Source organism: Hippoglossus stenolepis, chromosome 14 (assembly GCF_022539355.2).
Source record: "Hippoglossus stenolepis isolate QCI-W04-F060 chromosome 14, HSTE1.2, whole genome shotgun sequence".
In the NCBI taxonomy this organism is placed as follows: Eukaryota; Metazoa; Chordata; class Actinopteri; order Pleuronectiformes; family Pleuronectidae; genus Hippoglossus; species Hippoglossus stenolepis.
This window is the reverse complement of record NC_061496.1, coordinates 10,062,129-10,087,979: the sequence shown is the minus strand read 5'-3', so window position 1 is coordinate 10,087,979 and position 25,851 is coordinate 10,062,129. Positions and strand designations below refer to the sequence as shown.

Below are 25,851 nucleotides of genomic sequence, written 5' to 3'. Positions count from 1 at the left end.
GGCGAAAAACCTCTTCGCTGTGTTGGCGAGTTGCTAGATTCTCTGTCATTATATTGCTTGTGCGGTTGTTTGGTTTGAACTTGGCACAAACTAACCATGCAAAGATAAAGGAATTAGTTCCGAGTGTAGGGTGAAAAGATTGGAGTTTACACGTTCCCAGTATAAAACATTTAAACTGGCTGCTCGGTAGAAAATATATAAACTGTGGGCAATATTTTACTCGTCATTTGAGGTTGAACAATGTTATTTTTGTACGGTAAAGTCTAAACGTACGTCAAACTGCATTCACCACAATAACTACAATCCGCAAGCCACTCACTTTTTGTAAAGGAGAATGGCGATGACGATGCAGATGATGAAGACCACGGCCAGCACTGGGCCCACCACCCATATGAGTCCATCACCAGTCTCAACTGGCAGGGGGTCCCCCGGCCCCTGAGGGGTCATCACTGTGTCCGTGTAAGGGCTGGTGGCATACATTTTCTGAGGAGGAAGATCAGGCAGAAGTGAAACACAGTCCGGGAGACAGAATGGTATCTGCACCAGTACCTGGGAGTGTCGACACTAACCAGCATAAACTGAGTGATTTGGTTTGAAACAGAATATATTTAACATATTAAAAAGGAATGAATTGGGTTAGCCTCAGATGAACAAAAGTGCAGTGAACCATGATTACATTAACAGAGCTGAATTATTAAACCCACTCCACCGAAAATAAATTGACCAAAAGGAAGCTAACTGAACTGTGCTGCACCAGTAACTCACCCCAGCGGTGGTGTTGAGTTCAGCCAGCAGGAAGAAGACGTACTCCTGGCCCGGTTCAAGAGGCTTGTTCTCACAGCTGCTATGGCGGTGGTCCGATCCCACTGTGAAGCTGGAGGGCAGCTGCCTGAAGCACGCCGTGATGTAGGGCTTCCTCTGGTCCAGCTGCGCCAGCTGACGGCGGGAGCGACGCTTATGGGTCACCTCCCGCAACAGCTGATTGAGGTAAAAGGGCATTTGTTTACTTTGGCTGTTCCGTTTTGTGTCTGATCTCCCCGAATAAAATAATCGGTCATTGAGAAGGACTCAAGAACGACTAGTTGAACAACGAGAGAACAAGTACATTGGATTATGTTCCAACTTGCTAGCGCTGGCTTGCTACACCTGCCACACACAAACTGCAAAAAACTAGGATGGTGAAGCAGCTTTCTGTAATTACGCACCAAAGATTTAAAACTTTGGAACTCCCACTACATATGAGAAATGCACCCACTGCTCAAAATCTATTTTTATGATCCCGTTTTGATTTGTCTTTTCTTGTATTGTAATCTTAACATTGCTTTAACGATTTATTAAAACATGTCATTGTTTTAATATATTTTACTGTCTTGTGATGTTCTGTCTTTAACCTGCTGTTGTAGCTGTTTTATGAAAAGTACCTCGAGCTGTATTTCATGCAATGAAAACAGCTGCATAAATAAAGTTTATTATTTATGTGTTGATAGTATTTCCGTTGCTGTCAAATGCTTTTTTTACAAAGTCCAGATTGAAAACAACCTAAAGAGTCAGTTAGCTTCAGTGTCGATCAAACTAGATACACAAAATAACCATTAACTAAAGCTCGTCAATAGAAAAGACAGTATGTATATAGTATGGTACACAAAACGATTTGAGCACCGATACTCCTGATGATATATGATTGATATATGATGTGATGTGGGTCTAAGTGACAAGGACTTGAACACTTTCACTAAACTGACTGAGATCAGTGAAAACAAAGTTTAGGTGTAACTGCACATCTCGAAAAGCAGCCAACTGTCTGACATAGATCCATGTAACCAGGCCCGCACCCCCCAAACGCCCCAACCCCTCAATTCATTTCAAACTGCAGGCAGCGCTAAGCAGAGTGAACGTGTGTAATCCTAAATCCAACAGGGATGGTTGCTGTTGATGTGGTGCTCAAGGTGACCCTGAGCTATGGGTAGAGTGGGAGAGGACTGTGTAATTCTCTCTGCTGCATGCTTAGGGGGATGAATTAGCATAGCTGAGATGTACTTACAACCGTGGTGTTAACACGGTATGTACACATCAATTTGCCTGGCACATGCAACTGCTGGTAACTCAAACATGTGTCTCTGGAATCCCTCATTGAAAACACACAGTGAAGCCAGCAGAGAGAAAGAAAGAGGACAAGCTCAAGTGGTGCTCAAGTTTTGAATGTAACTCCTCTGATTACATATATACTATATATATATAGTATACTATATGGCATGTTTCTTACAATTTGAACCAATACTCCCAAACAAGCAATCATTTCTGCTGTTAGATTAACCCCCCACCCTTCACTGATCCTACATAGATCCTACCTCTTCCATGTCCATTTCATCAGGGTTCTTCAGGTTTTTTACAGCTCCCATCGTCTTCTTAAGAGGCACCACCACTACATAGAAGGTCCTGGAAGCATAGCAGCACAATACATTACAAAGAAATAGCAAAGAAATCCCAGTTTTCCTTTAGTTTATATTGCATGGCAGTTCATATTACTTACTCATATTAATAACACTTACCAAAGAGTTGACAGGACATTTTAATAATAATCCATTACTCGCAAGAGCTCTACGGATGATCAGATTGTCTCAGAAAAGACCTTACCCCCCCATTTCAACACATCTCAGACATCTTAAGATCTTAATCCATATCACATCAGATCTCAAGCATCTCGACACTTAAACCTAAAGACTCAATCCCACAAAAAACCTTTCAGCACGCTATACTCACTTGATATCCTGGGTATCGACCGGTGGGAAGGACATAGTGAGTAGGTTCTCAGGCTCAGCGTAGATGTCCATCTTGGGTTTCTTGACAATAATGAGTGGCGCGGTCCTGGCCACCACGCGGTGTCTCGGCCCACCGTCCATGCTTTCTTGGCAGGTCACCCTGAACTCATATGTGGTGTTGTGCCTTAGTCCAGTGACGAGCACTCTCATCAGCCTGGCATCCACGTCCATCTTCTGACGGTTGTATTCAATCTAGAGTTTAACAGATGATGAAGAAGTTGATTCCATAACATTGCAAGACGGAGAGTTCGATGTGTGATTATTCTGATCAGTCTGATGGTTGAACTGGATGGTAAAATGTGCGTTTTTCTGATGAGCGGATATGTTGGAAAGGAGTATGCAAGGAGAGCTGAATTAATGCACTGAAATACGCGAATGTATTTATAGTAGGATTTACAGAATGTTTTGAAATCAAAATGTTACTCATCTATCAGTGGTGGACATTTACTCACCGTGCATTTGTATGGAGATCTGCTTTCAGAAAACTTCCATGCCAGAACCACTGTGGTCTTGGTGGCCCATTTGACTGTGAAATTCTTTGGGACATCTGTTAAGTAGACAAATGCAAGAAAGAGAGAAAAAAAAGGAAAAGAAAGACAGTGTATGTTCAGTGAGTGAAACATTTAGAGAAACAAAAGAAAGAACAACCTTTTAAAAACAAACAGTTGGAGTTTCTCTGGAACGTTCCTCTTGGTTGGAGAGTGAGTGTAAAGGTGAGCTGTGATTGGCTGTGAGAAGGGCAACGCCATTGGTTAGGACACACAGCACGTAAGACTCATGGAGGACAAACCACTGGCTAGCTCTCGTCGGTAGTGCCAACCCCTCTCACCAGTGCCATTGAACCCATGACCATTATGAAGATTAACAACTGATCCATGTTGTCTCAATGACAACTGTTCCTTCACCTCCACTGAGTCCGAGTTGGCACTGCCAACGAGCTGCCAAGTGAGCATAGAGACAGACCCAAAACACAGCATGCCAACAGTCTGGGGGATGCCATGCTACAAGCTGTCCCCTCAAGGGACAGAGGAAGGGAAAGGAGGAATTAGGAGAGGGAGGATTATCTCAAAACATACCCAAAATGAAGAAATAAAATAAAAAACCAAAAACTTAATCCGCTTCCTGACATCTAAGAATAGTCCAAACATACTCTTGGAGTGACTGGTTTGACTGAGGTCCTACCTTGTTTGAAAACTGGGGATGTGAGATGGCATTAGCTGCGTGAGTATGCTTGGCAGAGGGCTGCAGGGATGACTGACAGGAGTGTCTGATCAAACACCACTTACCTTGAGATTCTAGGCATCTTTCCTCTTTCTCAAAATGACTGACTATAACTTACTGACTTGGGTTTTACCTTAATTGGGTTAGTGAGGTGAGTATCCCGAGGCAAACAATTTCAAAATCAATTTTCACTTTCTTGAGGAAAAGTGGAGGTGGTTGAAGGAGGGGGTGTGGGCAGTTTTCATTTTGTGTTGCTGAAGATTGGTTTCAGCCTATTTCCAACCCCCTGCCAACAGGGCTGGAAAAGAAACAGGCAAGCCCTACCTGCTGGATCAGAGGCCACCGTCCGATACTGGGTAGGAGGGCTGTAGGGCCCTGGACCTACACTGGTGTGTGCACGAATTTGCACATCGTACGCTGAGTTTGGTTTGAGGCTGTTGAGCACGTAGTTGGACAGGTTGGGGGCCAAGTGCAGCTCCTGCGGTGCTCCTTTGGCACCAGTCTCTTTATAGGCCAACGTATACTCTGTGATTACCCCATTTCTCTCTGCCAGCACTGGTGGAGACCAGGACAGCTGCACTGAGCAGCATGTCACATTGGAGCCCTCATTAATTTGAGGGTATCCGCCTGGCGAATTCTCAGGCATACCGAGTTCCGCAACAGCCTCTTCCCCAAAGCCCCCCCTGCTCTTGGCAGAGATTTTAAAGAGATAAGTGGCACCCCGGTGAATGTTGACCACAGAGTACTGTCGTTGCTGGGGAGCAAATTCCAGTGTGGCCAAGGGAGAGACATCTTTGCGGCCAAACTGGAGCCGGTAACCCTGCAGATCCATGCCATTGGTCAGATCTGGAGGGTTCCAGCGAACATCAGCTGATGTCTCCGAGTCCTGAGCCACAAACAGATAGGGTGCACCAGGCACTGTGTAGATAGAGAAAAAAAAAAAAAAGTCATTCCTTTTTTCTTAACATCATTAGTTTGACTTTAAAACCATGAAATACGATTTCTATTCCTTCTAATATTACCAGGGACAAATAGCGCAGACATTTCACAAGTGCAGAACTGACTCTCTATAGACAGTTTCATTGTTCTTCAGGTAAAACATTACATATTGAAGCACTGACACTGTTGTCTCTGCTACCTCCAGCCTGCAAAAACATTCATGTGGAAAATGGACACTGCATCACAACAGTCAGATTTGACTGTATGGCACAGAAATAATTCTCACGCGGTAATGATTGACACATACTGAGCCCCAATTAGGGCTGGGTTTGGAATAGTTTTAACTCCAGCCATCCATCAGTTCACACCCTAATGAAATGAGTCAGAACCTGTTGTATGGATATGTGGAAGATCCTCAGGGCCTCTAAATTCTTGAGTGATCGCTGTACCCATTACCATTTCATGATAAATGTAAGCTCCAGCCAAAATCATTTATGTTCTGCAGAGAATCCCTAAAACTTTGAGCAGACAACAGTGCCTCTTTCAGCTGTGAGAGTCATCTCTTGTAAAATGGATGATCGACTCTTGGGGTCTAGACACCATTCTTCAGAGCGGCCCAGTTTCGCTGCGCTTATGGATGACACACGTCTCTTCCTACCCCCCTTTAAGGCCCCATCAGTGTGATAGAGGCAGCAGCAGTTATGGGAGACCTTCACTTCTCAAGTTGCCATCAAAGCTTTGTGAGCAATGAGGCTGATTCACACTCGAGCCCCAAACTCTCTGTAAATAGCGTCTGTCTTCAGTGACTCATCTACGTCACTACATTCACACTGGTAGGAGAGTTCACTGTTAAATAAAAGTGAGGTTACTAAACACGCTGTGAATGATGTACTCAATCCCAAATAATGATGTCGTCTCGCTTTAACTATTGGCTACACTGCCCCCCCCACGATATACAGTGGTACTACTCAGTTTAGTCTGTTTTGTCCTCATCTGTAAACTTTCAGAAGATGTGCACATATACGGATGAAATGAACGCAGAGTGTGGAGAGAGGGCTCCAACCGTCTCCGTATGCAGATCATATGTTGAGCATAAATGAGCCGTGATACAACACTTTCAGTTCCTGTCTCTATATGAGGTTGAGAGACCGATGGTAAGACAACTGACTATCTCTGTACAGTACGTTTCTGATGCTTGCCAACTGGGTCGACAAACTGGGTCGGCATCAAATCGGTTGGCCCTGGCGGTAGGAGCTTTCTCAGCATAAATTAAAAACGCTGTATAAGCTCAATGCAAATCACCTAATCTAGTTTACTGCGTAACTCTATCATCGCCATCTCAAGCGGCCACAGTCATGGATACATCTGCCTTCATCACTCTACATCCAAAGTTTGTTAACTGCTGTCTCTTATGTCCATCTTTGTGTATAATGTATAGTATGGACGGATGTGTGTGTGTGTGCTCATGTGTGTGAAGGTATGGTCCTGGTCTGCGGCCGGCTCCAGCTCCTTTATCACTATTCCAGCTGCACACAGAGCTGTTCGGCTCGCTGCCCAGTTTGGATTTAAAGTAATTTGGAGAAGCTAACATTAGTCTGAAGCAACAGCACGCGCTCTCAGTGGAATAGTATCATTGTGCATGTGTGTGTCTGTGTACAGGCTCCTACATATAGGATACACTCTTGTACCGTGATGCAGGTCTTAATGTACACACACACACACACACACACACACACACACACACACACACACACACACACACACACACACACACACACACACACACACACACACACACACACACACACACACAAAGCAATCTCCTCCCTCTGCTCCTATTATTCATTTCCGTTTGCTAATGGTTCTTTCTGAGGACTGTAGCCAGAGGAAGACGGGGGTGGCTTGGTAGATGGCGGTAGATCAGCTGAGCCATTGCCGGTAATGGAAAGGGGGGGAACAGGAGGTGTGTCAGACAGGATGAAAGCTCCTGATACTCCACAGCTACTGTGGCTACAGTTTCTGTCACGTAAAAGTCCACTCTGCCGTTCGTGTTCACCGCTAATCAAGGAAATAGAATCAGAGCTAATGATCCTGTGACGAGTGTTTGTGGATGTGTTTTCCATTCTACATGTTTGTGATACCTTACGAAACCTCAGCAGGCTACAGAGTGGTTCAACCTCTGCAGCCCTGAAACACATGTGTACATTTAAAACAGTGGCCTGGTGCTCACTGGGGAAAGGGATCATGACTACTGAGCCAGCGGAGTGGTGGTAGGTCTCATGGCGTGTGTGTGTGTGTGTGTGTGTGTGTGTGTGTGTGTGTGTGTGGGGTGAAACATGAGTGAATGAGGGATGATGAAGGTGACTGGGGACAAGGAGCAATCTCCCACAGAGAGGGTCCAGCCGGGGTATAAGGAGGCAGAAATGTAAGTGTGTGTGTGTGTGTGTGTGTGCGTGTGCGTACATGAATGATTCTGGGGTTCTTGGACACCTTGATTGTCCCTGTCCTGCTCTTCTCAGTGTTCATTTCTCTCCCCCTCTCACTCTCCCTTACTCCTTCCCCGTCTCTCCACTTCTTTCTCTGTGCACGGCCCCCACACCCCCCGCCCCATCTCTCCCTCTCTCTACGTCCATTTCAGGGTCGATCATGGTTCAATCCCTCCTTGTGGGCCTACCAGCACGCTTCCCATCACGGCACAGTATTAACAGCCTCCTGTTGACACTAAGCCCGATAAAAAGGGCCGATCAAGATACCTTCTTATTTCCTCCCTCTCTTACATGCCACACGTGTGTACACACACCATTGTGCATACAAATAATCATATTATCTCTATCTTGTCTGCAAGACACAAGGTGCATATAAATATATATATATATTCCCGTTTGAATATATTTTCTTTCACCCTGGGTGTAAGGTTCCTCGCTTTGCATGTCTCGACAATAGAAAAAAAGCTCCCACTGATTAACCTGTAGCTGTCGTGTGCCTGTGAAGGCTTAACATTTCTAAGGACAAGATGGTAAGAGGTACTTTCTAACCATCAACGCCACGACAAAATACATCACCTTCACATCTTCATTTCCCTCCGCTTTCAATTGAGTCTGCTTACTGTAGGAGGCTATGTGGCGGGGGGGTTAACGGAGGAGAGTAATTGGATGGGTAGGAAATGTCATGGAGTCAAATCTGACAAACAAATTTCACATGTCCCTTTGGAAAGGCAAGAGCTATTAAGGAAGCGAGAGAGAGAGACGAGCGAGGGAGAGGGCCATTACGTTGATGTTTTCTTGCCGGATCAAAATAATGATCAGGAAGTTACTAAACATGCAGTGTGGGGATTGGGGCCGATGTTTCACGTCAGTTGTCTGCAGTCAGCATCGAAATAAGTACTGGCGCCATTTTCAACATAACTCATCATCCTTTTACGGGATGCAGCGATCCCAATGAAGTGCTGTGAGATGGGGTGATGGGATTCTGTACGCTGACGTGATGCTACAAGGGCATGAGCCCCACTAATGTCTTTAGAGCCTGTTCGTTGCCAGCCTTGCATCATTACCTGGTGGGACAAAATGATACACACACAGCAACTTCTTAATTATTCACTGCCAGTACACTGAATTATCAACATTGTCACCATTACCTTTAATGATTTCTGGGACTTGAAGGAGACTAGTGGGCCTTCACAGAGGGGCCACTCTAGTTGTATGATTTTACTGCTCTCTGCTAAGTTGGCCAGTTATCCCACCCTATTGTGACCTACCACCACCTCATGGGGGACCTCTCTCTGACTCCTCATGTCGTCATCTTCAGTTTTTCTGAAATGTCTTAAAGATTCTTCCCTTGTACTGAGGCTCAGGTCTCAGAGGTGGTAGTAGCCACTTGCAAATGCTTCCTAAGGAATGAAATGTCTTTGTAACATGCTGCTTTATTTTTTTATTGATTTTTCTTTTGTTGATTGGTTAGTTCTACTTTGAAAACTTTCTTACGACAGAGGTCTGGAAATATCTTTCACCTGAACAAGAGAAGCAGATAAAAAGGATGCTCATTGATTGCTGCTTCTTTTAGCCTCCTCACTAACAGGATGGCAGTTTCAGACACAAACATTTTAATCTTTTGTCAATAAAGTCTGCTATAGATGCTCTCAAATACTTCCTCTCTCATTGGTCGTGTTTGTTCCTCAAAGGAAGAGTTTGGAAAGTATGAAGCGTAAAAAGACACTTTTCAAACCAGGCATCCATTCAGAAAAACAAATATCAGCAGCAGAATAAATGTTTCTTTGCAGAATAAATGTTTCTTTGCAGAATAAATGTTTCTTTGTAAGTCAGTGACGTTTGTCACCGACTGACAAATAATTGTGCAATTCTACTTGTTTTTATAGAGATAGATTCTTTTTGACGTGTCAAACTACGAGAGGCTTGATGGAACATCTGCAGTACGAAAAAACATGGCCATTGCTGTGAATGGACTTTTCAATGGCACAGAAAACATACTCCGTTTGTTATCATGCTTTGTGCTTTAAGGCCTTTTGTGTTTCCTAAGAAGAACTAGACTGTGACGTCATTCCTTTCTGAGGCCAGTTGCTTTCGTTTGCATGCTTGTCTGTGAGAAGAAAGAACTGTTGCATAAGTTCTGTGTGTTTTACAAGTGCATACATGTGACATGTGTCTGAATATTTCATTTATTTGCATCACACTACAAATATAAACCACTTGAAAGGGTGGATTTGTGGAGGACATTTAAACCTCAGTTTGTATGGTGGGGGACATGGATCATGGTGCAGTATATATCTGGGTAGAAAATGTGGAATATAATGAGATCTGTTCTTAGTTGTATTTCATTAAATACATTTTAATTAAAAAAAACAAAAACAAGAGAGTGTTAAATAGAGCTTGTTGACTGGTAAACTAATGTGAGGTATTTGCAATCATATGATCTTACTTTGAAAGTATAATTTTATGATTTTGTTGAGAAAAAAAGAAACATTTCATTCAAAAGATTTGGCTTGTTTCCTGTAAATTAAATTCATTTCTAGATTCACTGACGTTCTATGAAGTCCCCAGAAAACTAAATAACACCCTTTCTCCGCTGCCTGAAACAGATCTCAGGAAGCTCCATGGCATTTCAGAAATCCCATAACCAGAGGGAACCCTGCTGTTCACCAGGCCATGCTGACATCCCTCAGAACAAGAACAACTTGACCTCTGAAAAAGGATGCTGAGGGTGTCTCCCCCCCACCACCACCTCTAACCCCCTCTCTATTTATCTTGGCCCCCATGGCGCAAAACCATTTCTTTACACTTTAATAATAAAAGAGGAGAGGCTCTCCGTCTGAGGAACAGACCGAGTGCACTTGACTGGCATATCAGCAGGCCTGCCATGACAGGAGGGCGGAGAGTGACAGCAGTCACTCAGGCCCCTTTGGCTGTGTCACGCTCCCTGACACCTGTCCCACACACACCTGTCAGGGGTGTGGGAGTGATGAGGAACCACCCCCAAGCAAGATGCCCTTTAGCCACAGGTTGGAAAAATAACCACTGCCTCTATCTCCGCTTCAACCAAAGGTGAAAACAAAATACAATACATAGAAAAAATGTGTTGTTATGCTGACCTGCCCCTTTGGTCACCACCAGTTTGGGTTTGCTCCGGGCTCCATCACCTTTGGTGGTGTATGCTGCCACCGTGATGGAGTAAGTGGTCTCTGGCTTGAGTCCTCCAATGACCATTTCCTATGGGACACGGGGGAAGAGACGGAAACAGGAAAATGTCAAAATGTGTGTTGAATTTTTGATGATATGACCCCACTTTATGCAGCTGGAGCTGCTTTGTACAGAATGTTAATCTGAGTGAAGCGCCTCCTGGTTCCCTTATTAATTTTCACTAGGCATGCATTAAATGTAGCATTTCCCCCTGTGTAGTGGGAGACCATTACATAAGGTCAATCCTCAGAGTTGTCTTGGTGGAAGAGGGACATTATAAATCTAAATGGGAAGGTGCCCCCCCCTCTTATTCCTGTGGCAATATTCCAATCAACATCTTAACTTTGTGATTAGTGTATGCTGAATACATCCGAGCTATTTGCTGGCAGATCCTAACCTCAGCCATTACGTTTCCTTGAGTCCTCTTCAAAGAGAGGCTTCCGATCAATTCTAATGAATCTTTCAAAGGAGCCGGTTTGAGCGGACGCAGAATGAGGTTTTTAACAGGCTGGTTGGCAGAGTGATGGGGAGAGGTCAATAAAGGTAAATGAGGTATAAGTACTGTCTTGCACTTGAGATGGTATTCACGTAATGCAGATGGGCTGAGGTTTTCAATCCGGGTTCAAAGTAAGGGCACAATCTGCGGTTGTAAGTGATCATTAGGTATGTGATGAACATTTTACAGAAGATTTCAAAGATCATACATCAACGCTACCAAAGCTTCTCTCAGTATTTTCAGTAAAAGACACAAACGGTATGAACTCAAGGCATAACACTAAATCTAAGGCACCACATAGAAAAATAAAATAAAAAATATGGTTTAAAAATCACACAAAGAAAGAAGGAAAGAAACCACAACACAGCACCAGATCACAAGACAAAACACACTGTATCAACACACAGCATGGCACGAGTAGAATTAGCATTCCAGGCACAGTGGGCAGTGGATATTGCATCAGCCTCCATTTTGTAGAAGCTGGACGGCAATGAAAGTTTGTCCTTCTTTTCCTTCGTGGCTTATAGAAACAGACGTTGGCTGGTCAGACAGCTGAGGTGAGACCTCTGAGCCACTTTACTTATCGAATAAAAGACCGGAGGGGCCGTGTAACCCGCGAATCCAACCAGGTTGATGCAATACCCGCTGTTTACACCCTCTTCAGCTAAACAAAGCACTCAGGCGAAACTTCGTACTCACATATTCAGCTGTATCGTCCGTTTCCCACTAACCCCCCCCGCCAAAGAGGAGAGTGCAGGAGAGAAAGCAATTTTTTTTTTTTAGGGAAAGAGAGAGAGAAAAGAAAAAGGGGAGAAGAAGAAATAGGATTGTGAGAGAGAGAGAGGCATCAGAGGCTCGGGAGCAGAGGGTTTGGTATCAGAAATAGGTCACTGCTTTTGTGAGGTCAGGAGAAAGAGATGCTGTTTGAAGCCGGAGTTATGAGGAGCAGTTGAAACAAGGTTGAGGGTTGAATAGATCTGCCTGTGTGGCCCTGGAGATTACGAAGCATGTTGCTGTGCAGCTAATGATTGGTTACCTCAGTGTTTAATCATTGATAGCTAACAGTTAGGATATTCAGATGCAAGGTTTCATAAAAAGGCAGGTAAAATGGTGTTTTGGTGAGTTCTGGCTGGATGCATCCACTTGGATCTTGTGATTTAGTAACTGAAATAACTTATGATCTTACCCGTAAATCTAAGTTATCAAAGCTCTACTTTTGGATTTGAGGGTCACCAAAATTATAAATGTGATGCTGGTGGCATTTTGGTTTGAATTGGTCCTTGATTCACTTGCAAACAATAGATTTAGATTCTCCCACCCCCCCCCCAGAAAATGTAGCAATGCAAACAACTATTCTTTTCAGTGTCTTTTTACCCTACATCGCTTCAAGGCTATAATATAAGGATTGCCACTGGGCACAACAGTCCCAATTTGGCAGAATTCCTTCAACACTGCGTTGCCATTATAGAGCTCAATTACAACTCGAGCTGTCAGTGGAGGCTGATTTTTTTGGGTGAAATGTTTTCATGCCAATTTTGTTTTTACGAGCCCCGGGCACAGAATACTATAATCAGCATTTTCTTTGAGTCTTTGCATTTGATACAAGCACACAATCAGAAATTTCATGGTAGATGTTGCCATAAAGCAGGGGTCTACACATTCCTAATGAAAGCCATACAGGCAGGAAAGGGAGGACAGGATGAGTGAAGGTTTGATTACAGTTCTTGTTGTGGGCTGAGGGGAAAAGGAATTACAGCGATATGAAATGAAATCCAAGACGGAAGCGAACCCCATTTGCCTCTCGTGCTATTCGATATTTGCACAGCCGCAACAGGCAAGGATGAAGGACACAATTTACAATCTATGTCGGTAAAATTCTAATAATCACATTGGTTTAACTGTGTTGATTTATCTCTGCTCATTGATGAAAAATAGATTCAAAGGCAGACATGACTATTTTTGCAATTTCCTGTGAGCGTAAACTGCCTTGACGCACGCTATTTCCGATGAATCCAGTTTTTTTTGAGGCAGCTGTGAGATGTTCATACCTGGGCATCGGCCAGCATGACGTCCTTGATGAGGGGTAGGCCCCTTGACTCGCCATTTTCCACTCGCACGTAGTGAACCTGGTAACCACGGATCTGACCGTGCTGCTTGCCTGGCGTCATGGAGCGCCACATCACCTTAAGTGCGGTGGAGTTGAGGACCTCCACCTCCACACGCCTTGGAGGAGACCCCGGAACTATGGATAGCAAGATGAAGAAGTTATTATGAGTTGCTGAGGCTTAGATTCACAAGTTTAACAAGTACATCGTTAATGTTTTATTTCATGAGGCGCAAAATACCTGACACATAAAACTGTGTCATGACATCATGTTATGGGAGGCCTTGCTTCCAGGCTTTTATTCTGAGAAGGATGCACCACTAATAAAACACTTCCACTGCGCCCACTCTCTCTCCCACACAATCAATTCAGGTCCCACAAGTTATTATCGTAATGACATCAGAAATTTTTGTTATAGCTACTGTTACTGCTTTTATCCCGGCAAACTCTAATAGCAGTATCTTTTAAAAGGTGTGTGAGAATTTAAGATCGTCTCCAGTGTTCTGCTCAGTGTCGGAAAAAATGCTATAAATGGATGGTGGAGAATAGAAGGCAATGTCAGCCATCCATCAATGATTCAGATGTTCTGTGACATTCTTACATCTCTACTTGTCACTTTATGTACTTTACTTTTCAACTGCTTTGCTCCTTTGTCTGTGATCCAACTCAGATGTGTAATCTTTTTGTTTCTTTGAGGGTGAGATGTTTTTTGCAAGCTTCTTTGCTTTTCAATTTCTTTGTGTCAAACCTGTCGCACATGTGGAGGAATAACCAACAGTGGAAAGAACCAAAAATCTATTTATGAGCATAGGGAATGTCAACAGGGCCTCACATTGGTTAACGCTCCTACAGTGACACGTATTACCAGTCTCTGAATCTCAGTGGAGTAACTGTGGTCAAGTAAGGACTGGTTGAACATTATTAATAATTTTTTTGTGAACCAAATTTTCCTATCAGAAGATTTCTGCTGCGACCTCAGTGGATGGACACCTGCTTTTTTAACCTCCAACCTACTGTTTCTACCATGAATGCAAATGGATACGGCCTTGCAGTGTAATGCACTCATAAATGCTTATGGCTCTCTGCTGAGCGATGGGATACTGTTAAAAGCATACAGATCGAGGCAGGATATCGGATGTGGTAGCTATTATGAATTACATTTGGTTGGTTATTTTTTAATAGCAACACTCTTGATTTCCCAAGTGTGTTATGTATTTTAAGTGGTTTACTGTCCGATGGTTAAAGCTGCAGCATGTGGTCCTTTTACAAAGATGTTCTATCTCTGACGCCACAACATTTAGAAAAGTATTCGGACCAATTTATGACACTTATTTTTCTAATTCTGGCTTGTAGGATGGACATTTCTGCACATCCATGTCGGAACGTACAATAACTTCAGCTCATGATAAAGTTTAGCATCGGAGATCTATGTACCATCTTCATCTGTCCGGCAGAGCAGGGGCTCACTCTCAGGGCCCGGCCCTATCACGGTGAGGGCGGACACGGTGATGTGGTACTGGGTCCACTTCTCCAGTCGCTGCAGCAGCACCTGCTCTTCGGTGGCAGGCTCCTCTGTGGCTTCGTCGTCGTCGCTGCCGCCTTCTGACGGGCCCACCACCTCGTAGCGCACCCTATACCCTGCCAGGACACCGTTCTGACTCTTCAAAGGCGGGGGGTGCCAACTTACCAGCAGGGAGGTGGAGCTGGTGCTGCTGCACTTAATGTCTTGAGGGGGGGCTGAGGGCTCTGGTGAGGTGGAGAGGACAGCGGGGAAGGAGGGGGGCGAGGATGAGGAGGTTGGGAAAGGGGGGGAAGGGAGGGATTGAAAAACAAAAAAATAAAAAAGATGGGAGAGATAAAGAAAATGATAAAAGGAAAATTCAAAACTCAAATAAAAACAATAAGAATAATACAAACAAAAAATTTGCAAAACAAAGACAGAGGCAAAAATGTTAAATAAACTCAAATTAAAATAAAACCATCAAGCAAACAAAAGAGGCATAAATGGACGATGGTACTAGCTTGTGTAATAATGAATCAAGATGGCTGCCCATTAAAGATACCTGGGAAACTTTTGGACAGTAAGACCAACAGTATTTGGTTCTTGTAAAAGTTTTTTAACATTACTGCTAGTGAGAAAATGGACCTGTTTTGGACGTTTTCAAGAAAAATATTTTTGGCTAATTTATTCACCTCATTTCAACGATCTACAGCCCTACTTACATCAGACACCACTTGTTCTGTCCTGTAATGCAAAACCATACAGGAGGTGGGTGGATGTGCCTCCATCTTGCTAACATCATCCTTGAAAAAGCCTATATTGAATGTGCTAAACCTGTTATCCACCCTCACTAGTTTCATCATGCAGACAGATTGGACAGGGAGGAACATATCTGTTCTTCTATATTTTATCATCAGGCACTGAGCTGAGGCTTTAGTCCTTAACATATGTAGCACTCAGGTAAACATGGCAGTCACGAAAACTAAACTTCTCCTTCAGGGTCTCTGCAATTACTGTTACAGGCAGCGGGACTGTTTACATGACGCCTAACAACGTACTGTCATGTTCACAAAGACAGCATCAAAATAAGATGAATACAGTTCATGTATTTATATAGTTTCTATTTATATACTAGCTATATATATATATACAACTCATTATTTCTTAGCCTTGGGTACCAAATAGCATCCCTCTTACCCTAAATGACCACAATTACATTAACACAATTAATAATTTGGTACCAGAATTTTCTGTTAAATTTCCAGAAAGTTAAATCTAGCAGGGCAATAGTGTAGCATGTCATTTTTAGTATTTTCTTTGTAGCAGTATAAAATGCTTTTGAACATACTCGCTTTTATTTGCCTTCAGTACTTTTCAAAAACATAAAGTAAAGCCTACACATCTGTGAAATTTCTGGATCAAACTCATTGCCTCTCCCTTCTAATCTGTGCCGTGCTCATACACAGCATGTGCTTGTCCAGAGAGCGCGCTGTGCAAGCAGCGATAAAATGTTTAACTTCTTATTCACAGTTTGGTTTTATATGGACAAAAGGACATGTTTGAGAATATTTCCATCCCAGTCAGGGATTCCCTACATTGGATCTTAATCTATTGCCTCCATCTTGGTGTTGAAAAGTCCAGTTCATTATTACATTTTCTGTCTGTGATGTGAAGATTTAAAGAAAAAAAATCAGACATCAAAAGCAAAATGAAATAGCACTTAGAAAAACAGGCATGCCATACACTGCAACTTAAAAAAGAGAAAATCAAATGACACCCATGGAAAAAGGCAGCATGTTCTCATTCCAAAACAAAGTTGAAAAAAAAAATTAAAGATTATGAGCTGAAGGAGGGTACTGGGAAATGAATTTCTCTGTAACCCCGGTGACTCGAAAGAAAGAACCACAACAACAGTTAAGGTTCAAGATGACGACTAATGAGAAAACATGAAAAAAAACAAAAAAAAACACACTACAGTCATCAAAAAAACAAAAAGGAACATGTAACATCTCAAAGAAAAAACACGAAACGACCAAACAAAAAGAAATCACAAGCATCGTCTGCATCATACGTACCTGACTCCCACAAATACTACACTTTGGAGACTTTCTTACCACCAGCACCTGACTCCGGAGCGTGCTCACTCTGGAGTCAGTGAGCAACAACACTTTTCCTCCCAGACAGTGTGCAACAAAATGTTGAGATCCCATTTCCAATTAGTAACATTTTCAATGACTTTGATCAATTGAGAGTTGGTTTTGGGCCCATTGTGGAGATGCTGGGAGGGAGAGAGTTGGCTCTGTGCTGTAGCCGGGGCTGTTAAATACTCATGTATCTTTGGGCCGGAGGGTCCACAAGACTGCGGGAGGGGAAGCCACAGATATTCCATTCCTCTGTACACAAACATCCTTCCTTGTTAATATTTTTGCTCAGATAAATCCCATTTCATAGCCCTGCGCCTATTTGTCGTCATAAAGAGAACTGCAATTTTGAGAATACCAACACAAGTAAGATGTATTTCTGAATTCATAAAAGTTTAACTACAGTGTTGTGAATACACTCTCACTTTGGGTAGAACACAAATAAAATAACAGGAGTTTTGACTGTAAGAGAGTCCTCCTAAAGACAGTCTGCTCCAGCACACAACAAATGGGACAGGACCTCAGCCACGGTAACCAAACCCCTCTCTGTGTCCAATGGGCTTATTTACTTATGGTCTTACTGGATTTTTGAGCCTTTCAGCTTCATTCCTCCGCTCATATTGTATTTGCAAACTCTCCACGTCAAGAATGATTGCTCAGTTCTCAGTTCTCGATCTTTTGCGGCACGGGAAAAAGGGGCCGCCGCGAATCTGACAGCGGCCATGCTATCACAGTGCCCAGGCACCCTCGCGCCTGATAACGGTTTAAGAGCGGCTGGGGCACAGCTTTAATAAAGTGCAAATCCCATGAAGGCCAGTGGTCGGATTATGGATACTAGAACTATACAACCACAAAAGAAGAAATTCAGCTAATGCTTCACTTGAGGTCCCTTCGAAGCTTCCCTGAAAGAGTTGCCTAAATGCTATTTGACAAATAATTAGTCATGTCTGCATTCATATCCTTCTCTTTGACTTTAAAGTCTGTTGTGATACGACTGGGGGCTCCGAGTACAAAGTCTGCAATGCCAAGTGTTGGTGGCATACCTAATCACGATGACTACCCTCAGATTTAAAGTGCTTTTAGCGCGACATCTTTATTGGATAGAAATTACGCACATTAATGCTCACAGTTCAGCTCCGCAGGTCATTACTCAATGCCTGTTGTCAACTCTTAAAATGACACAGATTGCCGATGGCTTTGCTATCGGAGCACGAGCACATGTCTGCATCTGAATTGTATTTTCACCAGAGGCCTCGAATGACAGGATGTTCGTATTTGTAGATCATTATGGAATTAATCCCACCCCCCGATGCCAAATGGCCGGGCTGTGGCACACACAAATACTCCAATACATCTAAAAACCTCCTGCAATTACAGTAAGTGGGGGGGCTAAACTGCTTGTTTGGCTAAATACAGAGGATTTAGAATCTGCCACTTTAATTTGAGAGATAGCACTTGACTGGCTGCTGGCAGGTTCTAGGTATAATCTAAATGTGTAACAAAGCCTGACAATCCAGGGGCCAGGCGCTCAGCTCATCTCAAAGCATGAAATTAATTCTGACGCTATGAAATGGGATTCTTATCTGCCACTCAGGAGGGCCTGCGATCCCCTAACACCCACTCCCAGGGTCCCACTGAGGCCGTTACCACGTCTTACAACTGGGGAACAGCACGAGGAATGCTGGGAACCCTCCCAGGTTGTGGACCCACTCCGGCCGCGTCTGAATGATCTCACAGAAACGGTCTCTCAACCTGATCTGACTGTGGCAGCATACCCCAAGAGGCTTTGCTTCTGAATGAGGGCCACTCGTGTACTGTAAAATCTTGTGTTTTGGTTTCAGTCTGTAATACAGACCGAGAAAGCTTATGCAGATTTCTTTGATGAAATATTCAGTTTCAATCATGAAGACTGAGAGCGAGATTAATTAAAAAATTTCTGTACAATGACTCTTCACAAGCTTTTGACAGAGTGGTCCTCATGACAATAGCCCCTGGTAATGCTGCTTGGACTGAGCACAAACTTCAACAATTCTGCAAACATTTTGTACCACAAGTAATGGACAACAAAGCAAACAGGGAAATCACATTTTCTGTCTTTCTTTTCACTCAGTGGCAAAGGGTTTCAGTCTGCTACACACTGCAGAGGACTCAAATCCAGGCTGAAATTACGATAGTATAGTTTCCAGGAGTCTTGTCCTAGTGTCTACTTTGTATATATTTCAGTAACAGTCACTTAATACAGGTTATATTTGACACAGCGCTCTTCATTGACTCGGGTTCGCAGAAACGCTTCTATTCCCGACCTGTGTGAGCTGCCAAACTACAGACACGTCACTTTAATATAAAACGGTGTCATGTTTAAAAGACTGGTTTATTCAATGGTTCCAATTCCCTCTTGATGTTTCAGAAATAACACAGCATTTTCATACAGCCTTCTTTTAGAAAGGTTACAGCAGACTGAATCCCTCGACCACACGATCACTTACCTCAGAACATCCAAAAGATCAAGTTATTTATTGTGTTGTGGGGAATCTTTTGCTTTGACTGACTTAGTTTACGACTTTTCTGACCTCAGCAGCGAGAAAACCATTGACATGTCTCACAGGGACTCTTGATAAGGGCATTAGAGAAACACTGGCTGAGAAAGACCTGGGACGACGAGAATACCCCCCCCATAGAAATAGAATGGATAGAGAAGGTAGAGATTGCAGTTAACCTTGAAGTGACAGCCAAAGAAGATTTGATTATCTTGCCGTGGGAGCTAGCACTTATGTGGAACACAATATTTACTAAGTTTATTGCTGCTCCAAACATAGAGTGATACTCATTTCCAGGGAAGTAGCATCAAATTTCTACGGAGGACAAGCAGATGTCATTATAAACCAGCAGTCATCCTTTCTGTCCACTGTAATTGCATGGATGAGGCCGTTCAAAGGAAGAGTCCCTCGTCTCAAGTAGAGACTTGAGAAAAGCTATAGGGTGAACTCCTATATGCTGAATGGGAAAGAGTGTGTCAATGCTAACTGCGTGTGTTGTTCTGCCTGCTGCGTTACAGTTGCTAGTGGCTATGCTGAGCTTAGGTTCATGGAAAAAACCAAGAGAGAATGTAAATAGCAGTAGCTGTCTAGAGCGATGTCAAACCAATATTCTTTCAGACTAGAAATCAAATAATAAATAAATAAAAGATCTGAATAAAAAAAAAAAAACATAAAAGGAAGAGGACAGAAAGTGAGCAAGGTGATGCCAAGCCATTCCAAGGGGAGCTTTTGTTCCATTGCGCAGGGGGAACAAGTGGCAAAGAGAGAAACAGAGCTAGAACAGGGTGATGTAAGAGGAAGAGAGAAGTGTATCCAATCCATTCAGCTTGCGGTTTACCGGTCGAGAATAAAAGCAAAAACAGAGGTAAGGAAATCACAAACACACATCGACGGGTGATGATGTGAACACACACACTTGAGAGACGCCAGGACAGAAATGGGGATGAACATAAAAGTATATTTTCATGCCTGGACTGATCAAAGATCAACGGTGCAGTGATAGGTTCTCAACAGCACCCCCAGCGGGCAGGAGTGAGTGTTGCATGCAACTGGCGCTCTCCTCAGTGACTCTGCACTGTCAGTGTAGCTCTGCTGCCCAGCAGTAACAAAAAGAACTGTGAAGTGGTTGGTCCGAAGCCCCCACAGTCCAGATGTGGGGGCACAGCCAACAAGTTGCACTGGTAGAAACAGAAAATGTGTTAAAAGGGAAGTCTACTCTCACCACCATGGCTCGCTTATGTCCTGTTGAAAATTAAAATCAATTTAAACCCCACAAAGTGCAACACAGCCCAAGCTGTATATTATAAATAAAGCCACTCTGGCAGTGAATATGTATGTTAGTCTGTGATTTTCTATTTTCTGTATCATCAGGATCCACAGTGACTCGCACAGATCCACCCATAATCCTGCAAATCCAGCTCCATTTTCCAGGTTCTTTACCATTAATGTATTAAATGTCGATACACAACATCATTGTTAATCTTTGTGTGCTGTGTAAAACTCAAAAAGACGTGAATTTCATACCCTGTCATCCCAGCAGTCCTCCAGCTATTGGATACATGCTTGGATGAGCTGTGTGTATTTTCTTTCTCTACAGCCGGCACTGCTGTGTGCTATGATACCACTCCTGTTATTTTTAGCCGGCTGTTTTAAATAATTCAGATGTGTTCCTGCCATCCTTAAAATAAAGTAATCAGTGCAGAACTGATATGCTGGAATATATTCCGGGGGTGAGCATGTGAGTACTTTTGGAGACTGCTGATATGTTTTTTTTTGATTTCATGACTAAACTCAACTCAAAATGCACCTCCCCCCAAATCCAAATCCAGTTCATATGAGAGCCTTGGTGGTCTTAGAGGAGAACTGACATTTTTTGTGTCTCTGTCACGTGGAAGAAAGTGCACTTGCTGTTGACAAAGGAAAAGCAAATATGAACAAAACTGAAAGGATAATAAAAAATCTGCCAAAATCGTCAGTCCACATAGACTTGATTTGTTTGACAGGGCTGGGTACACTCATACATTTGGCACCAGAGCCACATAAGTAAATAAGAAAAGATGAAATGAAAAGGTTGTAAAACACAAAAATGACTCAAGCCCTTTGTGGCTTAATTTCAATCTCTCCACAACTCTCCACAAGACAAGCAGTTCATTTAGTGAAAAACACTTTTACCTACGGTGTAAAATATATATTATATGTTATATTGTTACATTATGGTTAACAAAATGAAGGTCAAGTGCAGGTAGGATTAAAAAAAACATCAGTTAAGTCAAGTCAGTTTGATATGCAGTTCATCATTTCTGCATCGGCTTTGAACCCAGTTTATGCCCAAAACACAGGCAGAGTTCAAAGATGATGATGCAGTAGAGAAAAGAAACGGGCTCCAGTCAAGAAGCAAAGGAAAAGAGAACACACAACCTCGTGAGGAATTACTTCAGTCCGGGTCCGCAAAGACAAAATAACAATTATTCAACTGCTTTCCTGGGGAGAATACCTTTGTTAGCCTACCCACAGAGAAAACACCACAGAAGACTCAATAGAAAGGTTACATACTGGCTTGCAGGGTCTTCTGCGATATGTCATTTGTGAAGGCTCCGATGCCTTTGTTTGAAATGGCTGCCAGGGAGAATTGGTAATCTGTGTGCGGGCGGAGCCCTTCCACAACATATGCAGATGTGGGTCCAAATGTTTTCTTCATCTGTTGATGGAGAAAAGTTTAAGTTAATGACGAGATTTGAAAATGGTTGCAGATGAATCTAATGTTGGACCATTAGGGGATAATATAAACCCTTTAGTGCAAAAGGTTATGGAATTCAAAAAGGAAACTTCTTACCGGGGTCCCAAAACTGCCTTCTGAGTAGCGAAGTTCATAATTTATAATTCCCTCCTTGTCATAGGCAGGTTCCCAGGTCAGCTCAATACTGGTGTCAGACACAGCACCAACCATGAATTTCGACGGTTGACCTGGAACTGAAGAAGACAGCGGAGGACATTATTGTATTTACTAGAAATGAGTAAAGACACAACATTTTATAAGAAATCAAGGTACAACTGGTCTCTGAAGTGCTGCCTTGGAGAGACATGTCCCTGACCCTGAGACGGATCCTAGTGAGTTCTCACATTGTGTTTTTTTCTAGACTACCATGATCAAACAAACCTTTGTCATTATTTGCAGAGGCTGCAGATGTGCAGAAGAACCTTGCACAGCAGGGGAAATACTTGGTAGCAGGCAAATTTAAACCTACTTATCGATTTGGTTTCAATAATATTTGCACATAACACATGTATTGCAATCTAGAAAACATGAAATTCAATGAAAGCAATGGAAGAAAAATTATATTTCTGAGTTTTAACACCAGTTATCACGGACACAAACAGTTTTCATTTCTTTACCTCCTTGCAGTACTTTGACATGGATGGGCTCTGAGAAGGGTCCATCGCCTACAGAAGTGAATGCAAGAACTTTGATTGTGTATGTCTCTTGAGGAACCAGGCTCTGGATAGTAGTGATGATGCTGTCCTGGACATTGTGGATCTGCCAGAGGCTCATGGGCTGGGAGTCGTCCATCGTGTAATAAACCCGGTATCCCTTGATCTGCCCATTGGGCTCTTCAGGTTCTTCCCAGCGCACCATCATGGTGTTTTGGGAAATGATCTGGGCCTGAATGTTCCGCGGGGGACTAGCTGGGGCTTGTTCTCCAGTTCGGGTTTCTACTGGCTCACTGGGAGGACCCTGGCCGATTGTGTTGATGGCTGAGACGCGGATTTCATACTCCGTGTTGGGGTAGAGGCCACCAATGCTGTAACGTGTAGTGGTGATATCATCCACTGTCTCATACTTGCTGTCTGGGGACTTTGCCCTGTACTGGATGATGTAGTAAGTCACTGGGTCTGGATTGCCCGAGTCCCAGGTGATGGTCACACTGGTGGCAGTGGTTTCAGTAACCACAGGGGTACCTGGAGGCTTGGGGAGAGCTGTGATGGTGACAAAAGAGAAGGCAATAAGAAAAACTAATTTATCATGACAGAAGATTCTTGTAGCAAAAAGGGAAAGCTTCGAAGTTTCCTCAAAATGCCCCAAGACCACTGTACCATTACATGTTGTGATTGCAATGTTCTGTACGATCAAACATTGCTGAAGTTAATCTCTTTAACAAGCACAGTTATCTCTTACATTTGACGGTGATCTGCGCCACAGCCTCAATGATGCCAAGGCTGCTCATGGCTACACAGGTGTAGTTGGCAGACTCACGAACGCTGCTCAGTTCGAGCACGTTCCTGCCCACTGGCATCTCATCCTCTGGTGTCAAATCCTCCGAGTTCAGCATCCATTTGACGTAAGGCATGGGCGACCCCACCGCAACGCACGTTATGTTCACACTGCCTCCGGGCATGATTTCCTGACTCGTTGGTGGAATGGAGAAGCGAGGAGGCACCCGCCGGACTGGGAGAAGGCATGAGGAAGGAGAGAGGATGACAAAAGAGGGCAAGGGAGTCAAAAAAAGAGAAAAAGAGAGGTAACAAGAGAGGCCGATGAAAATGGACCCTTCTCAAGGAAATATTTAACACAAAAGGTTCAACATGTGAACTAAAACACAAAATCATAAAGTAGACTTTTAAAAACATAAAAATATACAAATAATGAGAAGGAACTAAACTAACAGAACTGCTTCAACAACAATATAGATTAACAATAAAGCAACGATTCATAGCAACAAGGTTCCATTGACCAATATTTGACCCATCACAGCACAATTAGAGACACAAAAATCTATTACGAGTTTCTCATCTTTGGGGCTGAACTGCTGACATGTATACAACTATGACATAACCTGATCACCAACTATGAAGGTATGCGGTAAAGGCTATGTGATAATGCTATCACATAAGGCCAAGATGGCAACCTGGAACTTCCTGTCCTCTCCGGCACTCATGCCAAACAGGAAGTAGGCCATTGCAGGCTTCTCCCATAGCACAGGAAGTGTAGGGTTACGGAGAAATTGAGCATCTCTACAAGGTCTCTACACACATTCTAACTCAAGTTTGCACTTGACACCTGTCTCTACTAACTAGATATCTTAAAGATGAGAAACTTTAATCAGATTTTTGTGGTTTAGGGTAGATCCACTGGACAAAGCCTTATTAAGATCTGACACGGTTCCATTGATAGATGCAGCTATCAGTTTCACAGACAGCATGCATAAATAGACCGAGGTAAATTAAGGAGTAAATGATAACAAAATCAGATATAAAAATTGAGATAAAATGCATAGAGGAATATAACTGAAGGGTCGCTAGCATGCCCAGACAAAAGACGATTGGAGAGGAAAGAGGAATTACAAGATAGAGGATAGGGCATCTGAGGAGAGGATAGAAAGAAAGGGAACAGAGGAGCAAAGAGTGACAGAGGAAGAGAAAGAGGGGGGAAGGTTGGAGGAGGGAAAAGGGGGGGTAACCCGCTTCAATGCAGTGTAAACTTTGTTTTTCTTCAGCTAATGTGACAAAATGTGATGGTGGCACATTGTCACATCGCAGTCCCAGTTAACACAAAATAACTATTGAGGAACAAGGTGTGTGCCTATAAAATACATAGAAAAAGAACTACAGTAATTGTAGCTGGAGAGTCTAGTATCACAGAGTGTTGGAGTCAAGAAACAGAACTGGATCAACGGAGAGTAGAAATCCAGAGGACAAGAAAAAGAGACAGAGGGAAAGGGAAAGGGAGAGAGAGAAGTAGATGAGTTAAGTGCAGAATGACAGCTCAGACAGGGAGACTGGGCTGGACCTCAAAACTCATGGGGAGGAGTTGGAATCTGAGTGGTAGGAGGTTGATAATGAGTCTGAGACGCAGAGGGAGGGCGTGAAAGGCACTGGGTACTTGCCTGTGTGTGTATGTGTATATACATAGACGTATATATATTTTCTGCGTTGGTATAGATATGAGTGTGCGTGTGTACAGTATGCAAGAGTTAGAGGGTGCGAGAGTATGAGTTAGCAAAAACACCGTGTGTTCATGAGGGGCATCCCAGCAAGCACTTGACAGGTAATGGCATGCAGGAGGTGGCCGAGTTCAACCCTAAATGAGCACAAAAAAGTGTCATCTAATGCAGGGTTTTCCTCGCCAATGTAAATCTAAGGTGAGCGACACTGGTTTGTTTTAAAATCCTAAACCTAGCTTAGTAGAAAAATTGCTGATAATGCTGTTCGGTTAAACGTCAAACTACATACATAATGATGGTAGGTAAAAGCTTTTCAACCAGCCTGATATTCAGGTACTACCTTGTTTTTAAAGGGGAAATATTAAAAGATACTTTTAAAAAAAAAACGTGAATGTATTTAGGACTTGGGATTACATAGATAGAGGCATCAGCTATGGATTTGTACAGACGCAACTTTATTTGAA

General features: G+C 43.1%; 1 protein-coding gene across 17 annotated transcripts in view; it reads right to left on the bottom strand.

Annotated features, from left to right (window-relative positions):
* The window catches only part of ptprsa (protein tyrosine phosphatase receptor type Sa), a 236,053-nt gene that overhangs the window by 41,563 nt on the left and 168,639 nt on the right, over positions 1–25,851 (bottom strand). For 8 of the 17 annotated variants that reach the window (XM_035176120.2, XM_035176128.2, XM_035176122.2 and 5 more), the window contains 14 exons: positions 23,623–23,892; positions 22,842–23,423; positions 22,282–22,418; positions 22,002–22,146; positions 14,704–15,015; positions 13,214–13,407; positions 11,865–11,891; positions 10,582–10,699; positions 4,365–4,958; positions 3,272–3,366; positions 2,761–3,011; positions 2,349–2,436; positions 766–978; positions 320–483 (listed from right to left, as the gene is read on the bottom strand). In XM_035176120.2, the coding sequence (XP_035032011.1) occupies positions 320–483; positions 766–978; positions 2,349–2,436; positions 2,761–3,011; positions 3,272–3,366; positions 4,365–4,958; positions 10,582–10,699; positions 11,865–11,891; positions 13,214–13,407; positions 14,704–15,015; positions 22,002–22,146; positions 22,282–22,418; positions 22,842–23,423; positions 23,623–23,892 (3,190 nt within the window). The remainder of the gene's footprint in view (positions 1–319; positions 484–765; positions 979–2,348; positions 2,437–2,760; positions 3,012–3,271; positions 3,367–4,364; positions 4,959–10,581; positions 10,700–11,864; positions 11,892–13,213; positions 13,408–14,703; positions 15,016–22,001; positions 22,147–22,281; positions 22,419–22,841; positions 23,424–23,622; positions 23,893–25,851) is intronic. The other 9 variants (XM_035176132.2, XM_035176135.2, XM_035176133.2 and 6 more) reach the window with 2 other exon arrangements.